This window comes from Macadamia integrifolia, chromosome 7, assembly GCF_013358625.1.
Source record: "Macadamia integrifolia cultivar HAES 741 chromosome 7, SCU_Mint_v3, whole genome shotgun sequence".
Taxonomy (NCBI): Eukaryota; Viridiplantae; Streptophyta; class Magnoliopsida; order Proteales; family Proteaceae; genus Macadamia; species Macadamia integrifolia.
In genome coordinates this window covers 13,892,942-13,914,645 of record NC_056563.1, presented here as the reverse complement: position 1 = coordinate 13,914,645, position 21,704 = coordinate 13,892,942, and the positions used below count along the sequence as shown (strand labels likewise).

General features: G+C 38.2%; 3 protein-coding genes across 3 annotated transcripts in view; all 3 read right to left on the bottom strand.

Moving 5' to 3' along the window:
• Positions 1–486, bottom strand: part of LOC122083412 (prostatic spermine-binding protein-like) — a 4,608-nt gene extending 4,122 nt beyond the window's left edge. The window contains exon 1 of the mRNA XM_042651213.1: positions 38–486. Coding sequence (XP_042507147.1) covers positions 38–163 — 126 coding nt within the window. The 5' untranslated portion in view covers positions 164–486. The remainder of the gene's footprint in view (positions 1–37) is intronic.
• A 4,133-nt stretch (positions 487–4,619) lies between these two features.
• LOC122083151 (prostatic spermine-binding protein-like) lies at positions 4,620–8,313 on the bottom strand. The gene is made up of 4 exons (XM_042650863.1): positions 8,164–8,313; positions 7,811–7,967; positions 5,249–5,307; positions 4,620–5,173 (listed from the first exon to the last, which is right to left on the bottom strand). The coding sequence occupies exons 2-4, from the start codon at positions 7,934–7,936 to the stop codon at positions 4,828–4,830; spliced, it is 531 nt and encodes a 176-aa protein (XP_042506797.1). The 5' UTR covers positions 7,937–7,967; positions 8,164–8,313; the 3' UTR covers positions 4,620–4,827.
• A 5,831-nt stretch (positions 8,314–14,144) lies between these two features.
• Positions 14,145–21,704, bottom strand: part of LOC122084607 (COBW domain-containing protein 1-like) — a 19,640-nt gene continuing 12,080 nt past the window's right edge. Inside the window, exon 10 of the mRNA XM_042652993.1 lies at positions 14,145–14,542. Coding sequence (XP_042508927.1) covers positions 14,405–14,542 — 138 coding nt within the window. The 3' untranslated portion in view covers positions 14,145–14,404. The remainder of the gene's footprint in view (positions 14,543–21,704) is intronic.

Genomic DNA, 21,704 nt, shown 5'->3' with positions numbered 1-21,704 from the left:
TTTTTTTTTTTTTTTTGCTTAATTCAGAAACTCATACCGCCAAGAAAAGCCAGACCAAAGATTTCCCAGCAGCTAAAGCCGTCTCTACTACCACAGCTTCCAAAACAGAAGACACCATCCTCTCCAAAACAACCAACTCTGGGCGAGCACTGTCCACCTCCATTGCAGCAAAAATTATGTATGTACCAAAATACTGAAACAAGAGAAAGGAAACTAAAGAAGAAGAAATAGAGAGAGGAATCCCTATTAGCAAGAAAAGGAGAAATACAGACAGGAACTCTGGCTATGAAAAGAAGGCAAAGAGAAACCTCAGAGAGTCCATGACTAAGAGAGAAGAGGGAGAGACAAAGAGAATTGCAGACGCTTTCACGCGACAGTGAAAAACAAACCTTAGGTTGGGGGTGGGGGGAACGGTTGAACTCGGGTTACGGTTCTTTGGATGGACTCGGGTAAACGAGGCAAGAGAGAGAAAGAGTTAGGGTTTTGGTGCTCGACGTTTTGGACTGTGTAGGCTTATTGGGCCTTTTCGAGATCTATCCATACAAGTCATTATTAGGATTTCACAGCTCATATTAGGATTTAGGGTTTTGGATTATACCAAAAACGCTTGTGAGGCTCATTATTTGCTCATTGATCCTATTAAATAAGTGAAAATGATTACTCTAAAAGAGTGTGGCCCTGCGTGTAGACACATGTGGGGGAAATGATCGACATGCTCCTCATGAAATAATAAACGTGTTTTATTGTTTAAAACATGTTTTTCCGTATAGGAAAAAACTGTAAAGGGTAAGCATTCCCATTATAAACATATTCCCATTTTTTGACCAGTTTTAAGACATAACTTGTTGAATAAAATGTCTACTTAATTAACTATATCTCTCTTTCCAGAACTTTGATCGACCTGATTTTTTCGCCACTTGAAGCTAACTCAATGTCCTATATTTTTCATTATATCACCTTCAACTCAATATCAATATATGGATCCCGAAATTGAGATACAAACTGATACATTTGTTGAAAAATGTTCTAAAGTGATGACTCCCAACTCAAACTGAACATACATTGCTCCAAGAGTGTGTTTGACTATGTTAACAACAATGAACAACATCATAGCCAAGCCATATTGCTCAATAAAACTTAGACATTTGTGGCATATGAATTTAGAATTGGCGTTGGATGATATTCAATTATATGTCATAGAACTTATAATGAGACATGAGATATATATGTATCAGTGTTGGATCATGTAGTTGTTTTGAACATTAAATGTAGGTATTCATGTAATAATTCCTTAATTTATCAAGTATACTATCAATTTTTTTTTTTTTAAATTTACACTTTTAAAATCCATACCGTTCGTTTTCCGTTTTTTACCATTCTTTGGTTTTTTTACTATTTATTTGATGGTATCATTCAAAAAATTTTACAATTTAAAACCTGTACCGTATGTTTCTGCTTTAGTTGCCATTTCTATTTTTACTAACTATGATTCATCAGTAGTCCTTGTTAAGTGAAGCTTTAAAATGACGATTTTACCTTTTTGACTAAAATACATAACCCCATTACATTCTGTGATCCTTTCCACCCCTGCATTCTTTGGTGAGCTACTACCAGAAGTATCATTCTCAATCTCCTGAGAACAACCCCTTCTAGGCGGAGCAAATTCATTGTAACCCATGCTGCCAAGAAATATCCCCCGACTTTCACGAATGCTCCTTGGCTCGTTCCTCCAAATTTCGTACTCTGATTCGCCAAAAGCCAACACTGAACTGAAACTCACAGAATTGTCTGAAGCTGCGGAATCATAAGGTTGAATACAATCCACTGAATCAAAGAAAACGTCCTCCGTCTCTTCATTACTACTCGGCATGTCTCTTAATGGAATTAAGACCAAAATTCCACATTCAAAACCACCACTACTTGCTTAACCAGCTTCAATAGGAATCAAAAGGAATCCATTTCATTTGACAGGGGGCCAAAAACCTAGTCCCTGACTTGTAAAGCACATACTTCTTGTATATACTCAGTGGATTGCTGCATTGATGCATGGAATGAATGATCACATAAGAATTGAAATCATTCATTCAACAATATTAAAGAATGGAACTCATCCCCCTTCATTACATGATTGTAATATCCGGTAAATATCAAGCAGGGATATACCTCTCCTCATAAACTAGGAAAACACTAAGAAAAGGAACAGTGGTTGCTCAAGCAAAGAGATGTCTCGATTTGGGGAAGAAGTAATGTAGACCTTTGCCTTTGATGTTGAGAAGAAAACATATTTATCCTGTAGGCTATGTTTGGTTGTAAAGGGAATTAAAGAGAAGGGAAGTGAAATTTTCATACTTAAAAAAGAAATATATGCAGTCATTACCAATGTGACTTTAATATTAATTTCATATCATTCCATATTTGGTTATAAAATTTCACTTTACTTTGCATCCAAAACCCTTTGCTATAATATGTAAAATAAAAATTACATGTAAAATATATCATTACTAAATATGGTTAAAAAAATTAAGCAATTTATACAATCATATGGAGTAAAGATTATAAACATTTCTTTTTAAAATATGAAAATTTCACTTCCCTTCCCTTTAAATTCCCATTGCAACCAAACAAAACTGTAGAGAAGAAGCACAATGGGGTTAGGGTTGAGAAGAAGAGGGGTTAGAGTTGAAAAGAAAGATTCAGAGAAGAAGCACAGACTTGTCTCGATTTGGAGAAGAAGCAGCGGATACATCATTCTCCCATCGTTGCTCATCGTTGGTTTATAGTTGTTGCTCTTCATGGAGAGATATAGCCAATGCTCTTCACGAAGAGAAAACGTTTTGGGGATGAAGGTTCTCAGTATCGATTTGGGGATGGAGTTCGGATTCGATTTGGGGTTGGGGGTTAAGAGAGGTATATTAAGTACTTCACTTTTTAGAAGTGTATTTTGGTATTTAGAAAAAAAAAAAAATTATATATATACCAACTAATATCAACATTTAAGGTATATTCCTTAATAGAGACTGATGATAGGGAATTTGAGAGTAATTGTGAATTATGTAACGGTGTCTCTCTAATGGTCGTATTTTCTAAGGGGTGGCACTGTAAATTTCCCTTTTCTCAAAGCTTGGCCTTTGCCTATCAACGGCCCAGGCAAGCCAATCAAGAAGAGGACATAAATCATACATAGAAGGGAAATTTACAGCGCCACCCCCTAGAGAATGCCACTATTAGAGAAACATCCCTTGTATAATACTAAATTACGTCCGCACCTCTTATCGTCAGTCTCTATTAAATGAGGATTTGAATTGACATTTTTACTCTTTTGTCTAAAACACTTAAAGTCAATCTCATTTTACCCCAACCCTTCATCTTAACCTTTACCGTGAAAAACAAAGGACGACTTCTCGAGGTTTGCGAGTTGGGAATCAAAGTGTTAGTTGTTATAGCCAACTCATCCTCATCGCCGCCGATGCCCTCCAAGGCAAGAAATGCACCACCTTTTGGAACTTGAAGCTTGTTATCAAGCTCAACGGTGGTGTTTGGTCTGAGCTCAATCCCATCACTTCAACCCTTCTTGACTCCAATATCATCAATGCCATTGGTTGGCCTGCATATGCCCAGTACCTCAATCTCCTCCTCCACTCCATTGTGGTGTTCAAAGAGTATACCCCAATGGTTATAAGGAGGGATTTCGGTCAATGTCCAACGAGGCTGGGTCGCAAAACTATCAGGTTCTCTCTCATGTCCAGAGGAATAACAGAACGTCTGAAGACAGAAATAAAATCCCCAAATCCCATTAAATACAAGCCCTCAGTGGCTCTATCCAGTTGAACAGAATAAGGGTGGGAGGATCAAGGGTTCCCCACTTGACTTCTTAGCTTTCCAATAACAGAGATGGGATCAAAGGTATTTTGGTTTTTAACAAAAAATATAATCCAACTAATGTCAGCATTTAAGGTTTATTCTCTAATATTGATTGACAATAGATGGTGCAAGCGTAATTTGATATTATGCAAAAGGTGTCTCTATTATAGTGGCATTCTCTAAAGGGTGACGCTGTAAATTTCCCTAGATAGAAACATGCACTCAATTGTGAAATTGAAAACTAAACGAAACAAAACAAAACAGGAGGTATTTTGAATCTTAAATTCATTTTAAAACCTCTAAAATACAGCAGTATGCTTTATAGTACCTATACTTTGGCATACTATTCCCATTGCAATTCTTCATGCTGATAAGCATAAGAGAGCACATCCTCCCCAAATTCATGGACTCTCTTCACTTTCATGAATTGGATGCTTTGGAATATGAGAAAATTGCTGGTGCTCCATCAGATGCTGAATTAACAGAAACAAATGACGAAAGAGGCTGGCGTAGATATGAGTGAAGGCAATATCTTGGCAGTGATATATTGGATCAGCTTACCATCCGCAGAGAAGTTGAAGATTGAAAGCCAGAACTATGAGCAGAAAGAACACTCAGCAGATAGAGAACCATAACCAGAAAGCACTGGCATTCTCAAATCTCAATCCAGGAATAGAGAGAGAGTAGCTTGTAGAAGGAAGATGAGAATGCAACACTAGCCAATAACGGCTAAAATAAACAGATCCCTCAATACTATATAAACTAAGAAGCAAATATATAAGATGATGAAAATTGTAACATAAGAAAATAGCTAAAAACAAGTTAATTCACAAGAAGGATGGCAAATTTTCCTACCCCTATGAAGATGGACAACAACAGATTCCTCGCCTCCTACACCAACAGATTCCTCCCCTCCTACACCAATGACCTACCATAAGGACAAAACAGAACCACCTAACGTTTATCTCACTTCCTCTTCTTAGAAGGTGGTTGGGGAAGCTCCTCTTCATCATCCTCATCATCCTCATCATCTTCTTCACCCTCCTCATCATCATCCTCATCATTCTCTTCTTCTTCGTCATCCTCATCATCCTCATCATCACTTCCTCCATCCCCATTGGCCTTGACATCATCTTCAGGGTCCCCTTCATCATTATCATTACCCTCATCACCTGAAATTTCATCACCGTCGTCATCTTCTGCATCAACATCTTCATCATCATCGTCGTCGTCGTCGTCGTCCTCAGTGTCACTAGCATCCTTGTTTTCAGGATCAGGTTGTTTCACTCTGTGAAGCTCCCCCATTGGAAACCTGCAAGGAAGACCTTTGAGTGACAATTTTGGTAGTCAATACAGAACCACAGTAAGATGACCAAATAGTTCCTACCTTTTGTCAGTGCTGGGTACATTTGGATTCGTATACATATCAATTGAAAGAGATCCTACCTGAAACAAGATATAAAAGAAGGTTACAAAAGAAATGAGTAAGAAATAACAAAGAACAGAAAATGTTTCTCATTCATTGTTGGGATATCACATATGCAATACTGGTCAAACATAACACATTAAGTTGGGAATGCTCCCTCCCATTCTTCTGCAACCAAAAAGAGATTCTGTTGCCCACAAGCATATGTACATAATTAAGGATGCAAAGCAAAAAAGGTAAATTATTTCAACTTCTACAATCCACCAGAAACTCCAAGTAGCCATTCCTTCATCATGCAAGTGACCGAAATACATAGTCATAATTCATAACTAACAAGAGTTTATCTGGCCCTCCATTCATTCTAACAAAGATACAGAAAACATAGACTAAATCAAGCAATGTGGAGTAAGAAAAAGATACACTTCATAACTTGCACTACTTACCTACCTATCAGAAGAAGCACACAAAATGGAGTCAATTCCCACCAAGTGTGAAACAGATACATTCCCACCACCTTCCCCTTAGGCTAGCCAACGTATGCATAACATGACAAAGGATCTGGTTTCATCCGTACATGGGCCGACCCATGAACTGTTTTGAGGCCCATAGCCATATTAAGCATGCCATGGTTTAACACCATGCATTTAGTACAGTAGTAATGTCCATATGGCATTTTAAGTACGGAATGCAAGAAATGGAACAAATCAAGAAATTCATCTCCAGTTCAAAAACCTACCTGGCCCCTTTCTAAGGAGGAACCATATTATCTCATTGAAAATCTTAAGATCAGAGTAAAAAAATTTATCATTTATAATTCCGAACCCAACTTTTCCACTGGCACCAGTACAGCAAAACACAAGGATCCTTGAAGCATGACTGCAAGACCCTAAGACAAAGATCCTTTAAGCCATATTAACCACTCGTTGGTTAAACACTACCCATTTAGAAAAGTAGTACAGCAGGATGTCCATATGAGATTTTGATTACGAAATACAAGAAAAGGAACCAAAATCAAACAACTCATCTTCACTTCAGAAACCTACCTGGCCCCATTCTAAAGAGGCATTTATCTCATCCCATTGAAAACCTTGGATCAGAGTAATACATTTTATCATTTATAATTCTTAACCCAGCTTTTCACTGGCACCACAGGGTTTGAAAAAATCTGATCTGATTGGCCGATCCCAATTCGAGCCAATCCATATTGAACCGATCCTATCTGGAAACTAAGGTTAGGATGTTTTTTAGCCAATTTCCTCCAAATCGATCCATATCAAGATCCCAATTCCGGATTTTAAGAGACTGGAACTATTATAGCTAAAACAAGGATCCTTGTAGCATAACTACATGACCCCAAAACAAGCTCTTTGAAAGCTTTGGAACAGCAAAGGTGCAGCACAAAGACAGAGCATGTTGTTGGGCATGAAACTACAGTAACCTCTCAAGTCTCAACCATCATTAGAAGAAATATTGAACGTCAGAATTTTATGAAAAAACATAAACAATTAATCCAATTGCTTGCAATAATGCAATGCCATTAACTCCAGGCGAGCTATCCTCAGACCTATCTTAAAAATTACATAGCACAGCAACCCTTTAACTCACAGAGAGTCCAACCATATAGACAGCAACATCGTGAGACAATTAACAGATAAATTATTTTGGAAAAACAAAAAATCAACTGATTTCTAAGGATAAATCCTAACAAATAAGCATAACCATGTAGAAGCCATAGCAGAAAAAGAACACCTTGTCTTAGCAGTTTGAATAACAGCTGCATCCTGATTCCAGAAGGGAAGGTCTACAGAAGTGGATACTATATAGAGCAGAGTCTTCTAGAAAGAAGGAAGAAATAATCATTTCAAAGTTCAATCAAACTCCATACTCAAACACCCCAAATTAAGTGAGACAATATTCCTAAATCAAACAATGTTATAGATTCAAATTTAATCAAGCAAACAACAAGAACAAAAGGATTCCCAACACAAACTCCCCACCATCCACAAGAAAAAACAGCCCATGAGAAAAAAAATACGTGTGAAAAAACCCCTGAAAGCTTAAGAAGCAAACCCCTTTCTATCTGAAAGAAATTAGAGCACAGGCAAAAATAAAATACAACCCAGAACGTTGAAGGAAAAAAAGGTGGAATTTTAGCCCTTGAACTATTTTAGATTCAACCATTCAAGCAACCAAACAAACAAACGACAGTATATCTCAAGAAATGTAAAAAAGATAAAGCAAATTCTAATTCCTACGCAAACCCTAGAAAGTAAAGAAAGAAAAACTATTTCTTCCGAAGCATATTCAGAAAGTTTTTTACAAAAGGGCAAAAACAATAACGTAAACCAAACCAACAGAAGTCCCTAGTTCTGTAGAAGCAGTACACCACCATATTCCTTCTGTTAAGAGATCCGGGGGAAACAAAAAAGAGACAAACCAAAGCAAATCACACACACAAAAAAAAAAGGGTACCTACAGTAAACGAAGAAAAATAGAGGTTTTATTTGATAGAGAAACTCATACCGCCAAGAAAAACCAGGCCAAAGATTTCCCAGCAGCTAAAGCCGTCTCCACAACCACAGCTTCCATAACAGAAGAGACCATCCTCTCCAAAACGACCAACTCTGGGCGAACAATCTCCACCTCCATTGCAGAAAAAATTATGTATGTACCAAAACTACTGAAACAAGAGAGAGAAAGGGGACTAAAGAAGAAGAAACAGAGAAAGGAATACCTACAAGCAAAAGAAAAGGAGAAATAGAGAGGAACTTTGGCTATGAAAAAAAGGCAAAAAGAAACCTCAGAGATCCCATGACTGAGAGAGAAGAGAGGTAAGACAGAGAGAGAGAAAGAGAGAGAGTTGCAGACGATTTTACCTTAGGCTGGGGGAGAACGGGTGAACTCGGGTTAGGGTTCTTTGGATGGACTCGGGTAAACGTGGCGAGACAGAGGGTTAGGGTTTTGGTGTTCGACGCTTTTGAATGTGTAGGTTCATTGGGCCTTTTTCGAGATCTGGCCCCCTTACATTATTTGGATTTCACAGCTCATAATTGGATTTAGGGTTTTGGATTTTACCAAAAACGCTTGTGAGGCTCATTATTTGGATATTGATCCTATTTATTATAAGGGAAAAAAGTTGGATATGTCTTCGATATCAAGTATGCTAGTATTCATTGTGTCTATCTCTTTTTTTCCTTTTTTATGAAATGACCCTCATATCCTTCCTGAATGATACTCCATCATGTATTCCTATTGGTGTTATCCACTAGCATACTTGATATCGACGGCATACCTATCCCTCTCGCTTATTATAAATAGATTAAGTTTCCTGTTCGGCTGCGTAGTGCACGCTAGCCTCCTCTTGTGTTAGTGACTCTAATCTTACTTTTATGATGTAAAATTAGAAAAAAAAAAAACACACATGAGGCGTTAGCATACACTATGCAGCCTACCAAAATGGGATTTGTCCAATTAAATCAACCGGTTTGATTAATTCGATTTTGTTTTTCACTCCACCAGGTCTGGTGACTTTTTATGTTTTTTTGGTGTGAGGTCTGGTGACTCTGGCCTTCATTGTACTCACTCTTTTTATCATATTTTTTCTTCAATTTTATATTTTTGGTGGGAGAATTATGTCCATATACTAAAAGTTAGTCTCATGTTTTGATGAGATATTGTTTGTGTCAAAATCAGAATGTTTCATTTTTGTGTCAAATTTTCATTTTGAAATGAAACTCAAATGTTGGAACCAACATTTATTTTCTCGTTTTTGGAGATTTTTTTTATCTAGATAGATTAAAAAAAACGAATTGTGAACATCAAACGAAAATTTTCATTTTCTTATTTTCATAAAACAAAAAAATGCCAAAAATATATATTTTTTTTCCAATGATTACCAAGCAGCCATAGCATGTCAGATTTCATAATTCAGTCAAATAACTCCTTTAATAGATTTCATTATTTAAAAAAAAAAAATCCTTCAATGTATTGTGTATATTTATACATGTGTATCACTCTAACCATTGCTATGGACCCTCTATACTCTAAGCATGAATAGACAATTACGATAAGAAAATCATGACAATAAATGAGTCAGATTCGTCTTATTATTCCTAAAAACCGGAGACACTAATAAATACTTTTTTTATTATTATATCCTAAGAAACTGTCCAAAGGGATTTTCCTCACGCCCACTAGAGAGGAGGGGAACTGATAGGAAAAGGGGGGGAACGCATGTCACAAGAGTCGATCCTTAGACCTTCTACACTCCTAGCGCCTACTCTACAAACAAATGTTGCAACCAGAGTGCTATGCACTGTATCCACATGACACTAATAAATACTCAATTTCAATTTTTATTAATATTTCCCATCTGAGATTCGAACAAAAAAGCTCGGAGTACAGATTCATGGATGAATACCGACTTACTAATTAGCCTCTCAACATTTTATCGAGACAGAATACACTGAATAGAAACTATACCTCGTCACTCTGCTGAATCAAAAGGCTTTGCTGGTGTAAGAAGCAAGACTACATAGAATTATTTGCTCGAGGCATGGTTTTAAGTATCTCCGATACCGATACGATACCCTCCGATACGTACCTTAAATTTAGCCGACCGATACGATACACTCCGATACGATACATGAAATTTTTAAAATCCTTTCGTATCGATATATATCCTACAATACATACCGACATGCATCAATACACCACCAATACACATCGATACGATATGATATGTCTCGATACGACTATGAAAAATATAAAATTGAGGTAAAATGTACGTTTCGATAGGTATTGGTACGTATCGGTGAGTATCGGTATGTATCGATCGGTACGTATCGGTATATATCGACACGTATCGGTGAGTATCGATATATATCAGTACGTATCGGTGAGTATTGATACGTATCGGTGAGTATCGGTATGTACCGATACAGTGCGCTACGGTCATATAATGGCCAAGATGGGTAATTTTTCAGAAAAACACGATTTTTTGAAGGGTTTTTGTTCCAAAGTTGCTGTCTGTCATATTTCTCTTTAACTAAAGTGGAAATCAAGGTTGGGAACAAGGATTTTACATTTATGGGACAACTACAAACCTTGAATTATTAGTACGATACCCTCAATTTAGTGTTTATGCATAATACATGTTATAAATAGCTTTTTTTAACAAATTCTTTATGCAAAAGTGTTTAAAAAAATATTTTCTATCCATTTATGTGTGTATCTTTAGCGTATCTTAGTGTATCTACGATACGATACGATACCCTCCGATATGTATCTTAATTTTGGCCGACCGATACGACGACCGATACCGATACTTTAATCCTTGGCTCGAGGGAATTATCAAGAGATATAATACTATTCGATCTTTATCTTTCTGTTTTGTTTTTTAAGGTGGGCAACAACATGGTTGTGCTAAAAAATTGTCAAGATACATATTGTAATGTGCCCCAGACTCTCCTAGTCATGTTAAAATTGAGTCTTAATGAACTCTTCCACATATCAGTAGCATAAAGATAAGGACCTAAATTTTATGTATGGTCGTGCCTTTCAACCGTTGGATGGGGGTACACTCCTTCTCTCCCCCTCCCTCATTCAGTGGTTGAAGACACAATCATGTACGTATACAGTCATTCACAAAATGTTTTGCCTAAAGATAATTGGTTAAAAAACACTCATCTTCGAATATTTGTCAATCATTTAAAATTGAAAATACTCGTATTTGTGGCGCACTTTTATAATTTTAATCAAAGAGAGAAAAGATTGTTGTCCGGCTACATGCACCCTACACCAGAGCAAGAGCCTATAAGAGGAGGGAACAAGGCATTGTCAAGTGGGCAGGGCAATCATTCCACCTTTCCTATGAGATGGCACAAGCTTGTACGCAGCTTGGCAATGATCCTTTAACTTTATCAAAGTGACGCATTTTCATTATATCACACGAAAATGATGTTGTGACAATTTTAGCTATTGAACCAATGATATATGGTTTGTAATAGTCACTTCTCAAATTTTATAGTTTAATTCAATCAAAATATTGTCATATATTAGCATGTATAACCATATATAACCATGAATAACCATGCATCCATTTCTTTGCTATGCGCGCTAGCCTTTTTCAGCTGACTTCAAAGCCTACGCACGCACTGAACTGTAATTGTGAAAAGGTTGGAACATCATTCCCATGGTTCGACCTTCCCAGTAAAACGTTGTGTTCGAATTCTATTATGATATTCAAATCATAATACCAAATTTCCAGACTGGATTTTACCACTTGACAAACTCTCAATGGACTAGAATTTTGTATGTGAGCATGGACCTTTAGGGTTGATCTGTCCACAAAATTTGTATGCCGCCCAATTTATCTTGGTCCTCTTTATACTTTGAAAGGTTTTGCCTAAAAAAAAAAAAAGGTTATGATTCAATTCACAAAACTTGTTAGTATGCCTCAGTGTCACGAAATGAAAACATTGATAAAAAATTATTTTTTTCTTTTTCTTCTTCTAGTTTCCCTATTTTCCTATTAGCGAGAAATTGTCTACTTTTGAGGGTCATGGAAAATCTAATATGGCTAGGCAATGCGAATGCGTGTATTGACTTAACAATAGATTAACCCAACAACCACTGGTTATAAAAAACAGGATGGTACACCAGGTCAAAGAAATGAAAATTCAATGAAACTGAAAAAAAAAAATGGTTATAATCACCTATAACCAATGGGCTAGATGTTGGAGTTCGTAGTTTTGTTAAGCTTTCAAGAAAGCAGTATTCAAACTTTTAACTTTGTTGGAAATCAAGTTTTTTTTACACATAGATTCATGAAACCTTGGTTTAATGAATCATGGTAATTGACTTTTTTTTTTTGGGGGGTAACTAAATCATAGTAATTGACTGAGACCAAGCATTTTGGAAAGTAAAAATTATTGAGATGATAATATACCAATGAAATACTTACCTAGTCCTGGTCCTGGTCCTCTTATTACATGGATTAACGTCATTAAACAATGTAATACCATGTGACAAATAGTAAAATATTATATTTAAACATTGTAACAAAAGGGGAAAACACACACACACACATATATATATATATAGGGAAAAGGACCGGAATGCTAGCGACTTACCCAAGAATTGGGTATGCTAGCTAATGTAAACCGTTGGATTAGATAGGTTACATCAATATCGTCGATTACTTGTTGTCTTACAGAACCTACCAACCCCGACGCTCTACCATCACTCTTCTTCTCCGTCACTATTTCCGTGATCATTCATTAGAGCAACGGTAGCCTTTAACCTTATCGGGCTCAATGACCTCCATAGCATGAAAATCTTTTTCTTCATGATGAACCACGAACTCAACTCCACTCCCCTCTAACATTTTCATAAACTCCTTCTGCCTATCTATTAACGGATCCTCCCCGCCGTAGCAAACCAACCACCTCTGCCTCTTCAACACTCTAATCTTGTGATTCTGATCGGCACCGTTGGGCAACGATAGCTCCCACATCAAGTCCGTCGACTACAGCGGTACTATTTGGTCGTCCATCTTTTTCAGCTCCGATTCCATCCTCTGTTCCCCATCAAAGAAGGGCTAGTTCAGTATCATTCCACTAATCTTCACTGGTTTGAGATCTGATTCTAATTCTCCAACTGCGGCGGCAGCAGCAACGACGGCAATAATAGCGACGGCAGCAGCGAGCATCCACGTTTCCCAACTAATGGAGATCCCACCAAAGTTCACTTTCTCCGGCAGGATCCGGTAGAAGGAAGCTTTTCCGATTGAGAGAGAGAGATGGGAGAGAAAGAGGGAGAGGAAAGGTGTAGCAGCAATGGATTGAAAGTTTGTATATCTTCTCTCTATCCAACGGTTTAATTCAAGTTGATCAAATCCTATGGCTAATATACCGCTAACATTCATAATTCCTAGGTACTACGCTAGCATACCTATCCCTATATATATATATATATATATATATACATACCACCATGTAGTGATTGTATCGAACTCTAAAAACCATATATGTTAAAACAAATTTCATAGATATCTTGTTCAAGTTGGAACAGCTCGCTTCTTCTGGCTAGAAAGATGCTGAAATAACCCAAAATTAAGACGAAACTAAACGATAAAAGAAGCGAAATCTACTGAAGTACTATACTACAAAAGAAGAACGAGATGAATTGTATCAATATCTAGACTCTTTTGTATATAGGAATAAAAAATGAATTATACAAAACAAGAAGTGAATGATCATTTTCCCGCTTTCTTTTGTCCAAATCTAACTGTATCATTTGTTCCGGGTTAGGTGACCCCTTTACGTTTCCTCTGGTTGCCTTTGGGGGTTTCGTAAATGATAGGTACTCTCCTATGTAGGGTACTACTGTTGAGATGTAATGGACGAGCTTGGCATCCATCCCCCAGTAGCACAGTTGAGAAGCCGACCAAGGATCCGTATATCGTATTTTCTTCCAATAGCTGGATCATTTGAAGCTTAAATCATCTATTAGACAGCCAAGTAACTATCGTTGATTAATTAATCAAAGATTAAAGTCCCAATTCATATCGGCTTATCAAAACTGACTTTGGGTGGTATACCTGAATAAACAATCTTGATCAGAGATTTATTTATTGAGGGATCTATGACTACCTACAATTAAGAAAACTAAAATACATTTCTAGATGCATTTGCATACCAAACAGCAATCACATCTGATACATAATCTTGACGTAAAACAGCAACGACGACGTCTCTGACCAGTCAAATACGGTCGGAGATGCCTTCGATAAATAATCTAAAATTATTAAAAAAAAAAAAAATTTGAGTTTAGTTGGCAATCAGGAGGTTCATGATGATTCAAGTTGGCCACTCATTGTTTGATGGAAATGATATGGCTTAACTTTTCCTTGAGAAAAATATGCTTTCCAATAACCACCACTATTCCATACTCTATACAGCAAGAATATAGCCCGCGTAAGCAGCAAGATGATAAATGGCAAACAAAGAGGCTCCTTCCAGTATCTAAGAAGCACAAAAATTCGTTTCACCCAAAACTTCTCCTTACCCTCTCACTATATTGATCACTCGAGGTCATCTTGATATCTTTACCATCTCACAGTAAACAAGCTTTGAATCCTTTCTCCAAAGCCTGTGAATCCAAGTTCTTCCCAATGAAAACAATCTTGTTTAATCTTGGTTCACCTGGGGCCCATAATCGATCTGGAGAACCTTGAAATATGTCATGAACTCCCTGTACAATAAAACCATAAATTAACCCGATGTCATTAAACAGAAATTCTACTAAGTAATTTAAATAGTGAGACTCAAGATAGATGATGCTAATAGCATTAAAAATAAGGGTAATTATTACACCTAGAGTTACCTAATGTTTAGCAAAAACGACACTAGGGTACCCCTTTCATACACCCAACTAGGAGTGTAAGTTCGGCCCGGACGGCCCAAACCCTGTAGTTATTAAATTCTTCAAATTATTCGCGAATAATTTGGCCGAACAGAATTTTACGAATAATTCAATCCGAATCCAAATCAAATAAAAAATTTTGAAAAAATCTCGAATTTTATAGACTTTTTTAAAATTCACGAATAATTTGGCCAAAACGAATTTTATCCGAATTATAATCGAATTTTATCCCATGTAAAAAATATATATATATATATATATATATATCTTATAAGTCAATAAGCCTTTAGAAAATAGTGTGATTATTATGCATTTATTATCCTAATGTTACTTTTCTTCTTTTTCTAACAAAAACCAACAAAACTTATCTTTCCTGAGGTAATCTTTCACACTTCTACAAAAAATAAATAAATAAATCTCTCACCCCATTTTGGTTTGACTAAGTCTTACAGTCGTTACTCTCTCTCTCTAGTCTTTAAGGTGATCATGCATGGTGGGTGACATGGGTCTAGCTAAATTTGTGCTCAGGCCCCCCTCTGTCTCTTTTTCTCTAATTCAATTATTTGAGTAATAGGAAATGAGTTTAGAAAAAAAAAAAATGAGCTAAATATAATATTTTTATCTTTAAAATTTTAATTTTTATATCATTTGTATGTTATGTACATATGATAATTGATAGATAATATGAAACAAGTATTGCAAATATTAAAAATAACATCCAAATTTTTTGTCCGATTTTTATTTTTGTAAACAAATAATTCCCGATTCCGAATCCGAACTCGAATTTTATTATCTCCACTTTTTTTACCGATATTTTGACCGAATCATTAAATTAATGAAACAAATTAATCCGAATAATTCCCAAATCCGAATTTAATAACTATCTAACCCAATTATGAGGGTCAATCGAACCAACGTAAGGTTGGGTTGGGTTGGGCCTGGGTTGAGACCCATGCCCAGCCGACCCAACCCGATTTTAACCCTAATCTATTATTGTGTTTAGTAATAGTGTTCCCCTTCCCCTAGGCCCACATCATATGTTAGACAAGCGTTACACAAGCTGCCTATGACTTCAACCCACATCATGTGTTACACAAGCCACATACTCTTACCTATTGAGCTAAGACGACCAAATGGCCAGACTATTTGCCCCATTTTCTTTACATAGGTTGTCTTTGTCTCTCCTGTCATGTATTGATATGAACTTTAGATACACTAGCAATCATCAAGAATTGGGCCAAATTTTGGTATCTCCAATTTCTGATAGCTATGGTGATGCTAGGCGATTAAACGGTCTATCTTATAACCAAATTGACAACCTTACTTGCTGCAAATTTATGGTTTAGGGGTGGACAAGGGCTGGCCATAGTCTTAACATCTCCCCACCCCCACCCCCACTTAGGTAAGTATAGTCTTAACATTTGTGACCCCTTTTAGGAAGAAAATTAACAAAAAAAAAAAGACCACCCAAGGTCAACCCGGCCCAACCCTGAGCCTGGCAGGGTTGGGCTGGCCCTCGGTTGAGTTTTGGGGACCTAAGTTTGAGTGAGGTTTTAAGAAGCTCGGCTATGTTTCACCCCTACACCCAACTATGCCCATACCACCACCTCTAGAAACTCCACCACCATTTCTTCCAGAATAGATGTGGTCTTCTAGACAAAGAGGGTTAGATTCAGCTGCCACTGCTGCCTCCAAAGAGCATAGCACCACCGAGACTCCCCGTTGTCCCCAATGACGGGTTGCGTGCCCTCCCTCTCTCTCTCTCTCTCTCTCTCTCTCTCTCTCTCTCTTCCCCCCCTGCCCTTGTCCCACCCCCAACCCCACCTCCTTCCACTCCCCACTTCTCTGCATTTTCTTCCCCAACCTCTCTAGCTCTCTCCCCCCTAACCATCCCCTAGCCCCGCCCACACCCCACCTCCACTTTTTCCCATGCATGGAAATATAATCATCCAAGTTGTTGACAGAGCACACAAGGAAATGAAAGCCCAACCCGAGGTTAGCAACGGTGGCCAGTGCAAGGTCTATCCGTTACAATGGTAACAACACCCCTGGGTTTGATCTGTTATGACAGAGAAGGGTAGAGAGGTGAAAGGTGCATCTATTACGACGTGTACAATGTCAATCTCTCCAAAGTGTTCAGACAATTTGGATCTGAAGATGCTTCTCTCCCCTGGATCACATCACTCTTTGCATGGGAAAAAAAATCTATGAAACATGAGGCACCCCAAACATAATATTTATGAAATGTGAGATACCCTAAAGGCCCAAACATAATATTTCAAACATGAGGTATCCTACACATAGTTTCTCTAAACATGGTATCTCAGGTGTAATTTAACCTAAAAATAATGATGGTACATGTGACAACAGCTAAACACCAATTAACATGCTGACTAAACTATCCATCAAATTCCTATATAAATAAATGCGTTAATTGTCTAAAGCCTCCTACGGGCTATACACTTAATGCAGGCCTCTGACTTTTGATTGATTTGGACAATAAGAAAAACATGCATAGGTGAACCATCCTGTGTTGTGTAAGCATGGCACTCCCTCTCTGTTTCCTCTCTCCATCCATCAATTCAGTTACTCTCTATCTACCGCAATCTTCTTCGTTTTTTCTTATGTCCCTCTATTTCTGGTATAACTCTGTTACAGCAAATATTCTAGGCCAACAATATGAAGCCCAATCTCGTTCACTCCTCCATCTTTCTTCCTCATACCGTGGGGAGTGAACCTTTGATGCAGAACTGAAGATTTACTCAAGGAGGCACAAGGGCCATCAGACAAATCTTATTTAGCTGTTTAAAAATGGCCTACTAGGCTATTTAAACAGCACATACTGGGCTTTAAATCTAACCCTGTTTTGGGCCCATTATGGGTTAAAATATGTTAGTGGGCGAGCCTGTTGCACAACGGTTAAGTTGCACTATTGCAACATGTTGGTCACAGGTTCAAAAACCTGGAAACAGCCTCTTCTGCAAAGCAGGGGGTAAAGCTGCGTACAACTTGCCCCTCCCAAACCTTGCAGTACTGTGAGCCTTATGCACTGGGTTGCTTTTCTTTTTTTTTTTTATGGGTTAAAATATGTTATGTCACTTTTGCCCATCACAAGCCCACCCCTCTTTAACTTGAGCCCAGTAGAGTCATGTTAGTGGCTTGAAGACCTAGGCTCTCTTCGGTATGATTTCTATTTGCATTTATTACATATTTTTTAGAAATCATTTGTAATAATAAATTATGGACCACAGATAATATTAATTTGTTTACTATTTGTATAATAGATTATATAATTAGACATAGGTTTGGTATGTTAGAATATATTATGGGGAAAAGAACACTACCTGCTTGCGTGTGTCTATGCCTAGACACAGGCAGGAGCGAAAAGACTGTGTTATCCCCCTCCCCATGCGTTGAAGATGCCTCGGCATGACTTCCCATTTATCTACGCAATGGCATAGTGGCCACGCAAGCGGGTAGCGTAAAAATATGGGGAAAAGGACGTCAAGGAGTTGAGGGGGTTGCACCCAGACACAGAGGAGGTGAAATGACTACACTCTCTCTCTCACACACAGACACAGGAACAATCCAGAGTCCCCTTCCTCTTCCCCTTCTCTTTTCTTGCTAGGCAAGAATCACAGCGCAAACAACCATTCAACAGCTGCAGAAGAAGATCAAATCATGAAAGAGTAAGTTTTCAACTCTCTCAATCGATTTATCTAACCCAAACCCTCTATTTTCTTTTGAAATTTTCAGATCTGAGATATAACCGAAACCATATAGAACCACAACATCCACCTCTCACTCATCATCCTCAACAAGCATGCATATCACAACTCTCTCAACATGCATTACTCTTCCATGCATATCCTCATGGAAGAGTAAGTTTTCAACTCTCTCGATCGATTTATCTAACCCAAACCCTTTATTTTCCTTTGAAATTTTAATATCTGAGATATACCCGAAACCATACAGAACCACAACATCCACCTCTTACTCATCATCCTCAACAAGCATGCATATCACAGCTCTCGACGGCCTCGTAAACGTGAACTCACTCTTCACCATAGCAGTCTTCGTGGGCTTATCTCTAACCACACCAGGCCAACGCAGCCTGGAAAACAAAGGAGCGTGTGATGCAGGCCTTGATGTTGTGAAAAGACTCTTAGCCTTCGAAGTTGTCTCCTTCCGTCTTTCTCTTCTCAAGCTTGGTGGCTCAGGGATTCAAGTTAGCCATTAATCTGCTTAACAGCAAAGATGTGGATGATGCATTTAGGGCTCATATAAATCTGAAGGTTCTGAGGTTTGGGATGTTGGGATCTGCATTTGGGTCTGTGATGGGTTGTCAGTTCTTGATGTTATCAATGGTAAATATGATTCAGATCAGATTGGGATTGCTTTCTGTTTGATTACCAGGAAGGACGCAGATCGCAGGGAGTGAGAGAGAACTGGGATTCAGTATAAAGGTTACCACAGAGAGAGAAGGGTTTAGTGGGGTTCCCATTGGGAAGAGAGAACGAGAGATTTTTCGTGGTTGAAATTACACATTTACCCTTAGTTTTGAAGCAATTATAACACATGGTTGTTAAAAAGTAGCACAAAGATCAAAATAATTTATTTGTGGCCACAAATCACAAATAGCTTTTCACCAATTTGTGATTTGTGATTTATTCTGATTTATAATAAATAAAAGTAAGTACAATAACTCATACCAAACAATTGCAAAAAAAGAAACAGCTCAGATTAAAACAAATAGAAATCATACCAAAGAGAGCCCAAGTAATAGTACTTCTCTTTTTATTTCTTTCCATTGTAGTGACTTACTATTTTGTGTAATGCCCTTTAGGCTGTTATAAATAAAAGAGGAGTTAGCTTCCCACGATTTTGACAAAAGAAAGAAAAGTGTCTTCTCATGAACTTTTGCTCCAATGGTGATTTAGTAGCAGCCAAAAATGGTGAAACATTTGAAGGGGTTGGTGGTGAAGCCTAACCTGGTCCTGGTAGTGAATCCAGATCGTCTCTCTTTTCTTCTACTTTCTTCTATATTTATTTTTCTGTACCTTTATAATTCTGTCAGACCATTCCAGCAAAGTAACACCAAAACTCTTCCCGTGACATTTTCTCTTGTTTCTTTGGTTTCCTTCATGACCTGTTATCACCATTGCTCCGTTCTAACCTTTTCTGCCAGTCTCTCAAGTGTTCTGGTCAGCCATGATTTTTTAGTCTCTTTTTTTTTTTTTACTGACCCCTTTTTCAGGCCATGATTCTGAAGTTTTGCTGATCTGATCTTCTATCTGTTTGTTCCCACGGTTCTGTCATTCGTAAGCTACTGATTTTCTCTGTTTGCAGTCCTGTTGTCAGTGTTCTGAAACTTACTATTTCTGGCTGCAGGAAGTCACTTGCTATTTTGAACAATTCGGCCCTTGGATTTATTCCAACTTCTAGAATATTGTTCCTCCTTATTAGTACCCTCAACGTATTTAATTTTCTGCTCAATAGGCCAGCCGATTTGTATCTTTATCTGTTTTATTTTAGTTGCTATTTCCTGTGAAAGACTATGTTTCTAATTCTGTTTCGTGCAGTTACAGAAAATCCCACCCTTGGATTGGAGGGGTAGGACACCCTAGTAAAAGGAATGTCCGACTCAAATTTGAGCTCCATCTGACAGCTGGATGTTATTTTATTTGACTTTTACTATTCTGTAATAGGATCATTGTGTTTCTGTCTTGTGGGTTTTTGTTCTATTAACCTTCTTTTTCACCCTAGAACACATTAACCTAATCCTGAGCTTTTAACCTCTGGAAACCATTCCATTTGGAGAATCAAAGCTGGTATAGCCTAGCAGTGTTTCCAGACCTTGGGCTGTCCTAGGCTGTTCATGGTGTGTAAACTCATAAGATCTTCGAGTTTCAAACTTCCAAAGTTTCAGGCCCATCGGAACTCCAAATGAAGAGTTCTATTTCCCTACTGCAGGTCTGATTTTACCGTACCTTGTTCTCCACAGTAATTAATTAAAGCCTGTTTAATCCCCTATTCCAATATTGTCCACCCCTGCATATGGGTCTCCTGGGTTTACTCCTCCCCCTTTAAAAATGATTTCCTCTGGACAGCCTCCCCCTCCTCCAATGCCCCTTGGATCTGGCGCAAAATTCTTAGCTCCAGGCCTTCTACTCTCCAAGCCATCTCATACAGACATACACCATTGGCAATGGATCCTCCACCTCTCTTTGGTTAGAACCTTGGCATCCCTCTGGTATCCTCCGCCCCTTGGACACTCCTAGAATCATCTATTCCTCTGTTCTATCCAGAACTGCCTCGGTTGCCTCCATCCTCTCCTATGGAGTTTGGTCTCCTCCCTCCTCCCCTCCCCCCCTTGCTGACCTCTGGTCTCCCCACCCCCCCCCCCCCCAAAAAAAAATCCCCCTAGGTCACCGGAAGAGAGGACAAGGTTCTTTGGCTCCACTCCCTCATGGGTTTGTTCACTTCTACCTCCTCTTGGGACTACATCCGTTCAGAAGACCCCATCGTTCCTTGGCACAAAATTATTTGGTTTAAAATCCATGTCCCTTGTCACAGTTTCACCGCTTAGCATGCCCTTTCCAACTACCTCCCTATTCAGGCTCCCCCTATCTAGAGCATGGATCTAGGTTGACATGAATTTTGGTGGATCTAGCATGTGTGACATAGTTGGGAAGCTTGCCTTTGGCGCCACTATCAACCACATTTGAATGGAGCGTAATCTTCACAGATGGACTTCCAATTCTTGTTCTTTTGATAAGATTTGGAATGCCATCTACTTTGATGTCAACTCCAAACTTCGATGTTTGTGCCACCGTCCAGTTCATGATTCCCCAAGGAACAAGCTCATTGTTGTCTCCTGGGGCCTTCCCCCCCCCCAAATCCCCCCTCTGATGTTCCCTTTCTTTTATTGGCCTCTTTGCCCCTTGTAGTAGTTCTACCTCCTTTAAGGGTTTGCTCCTTCCCCCACCCC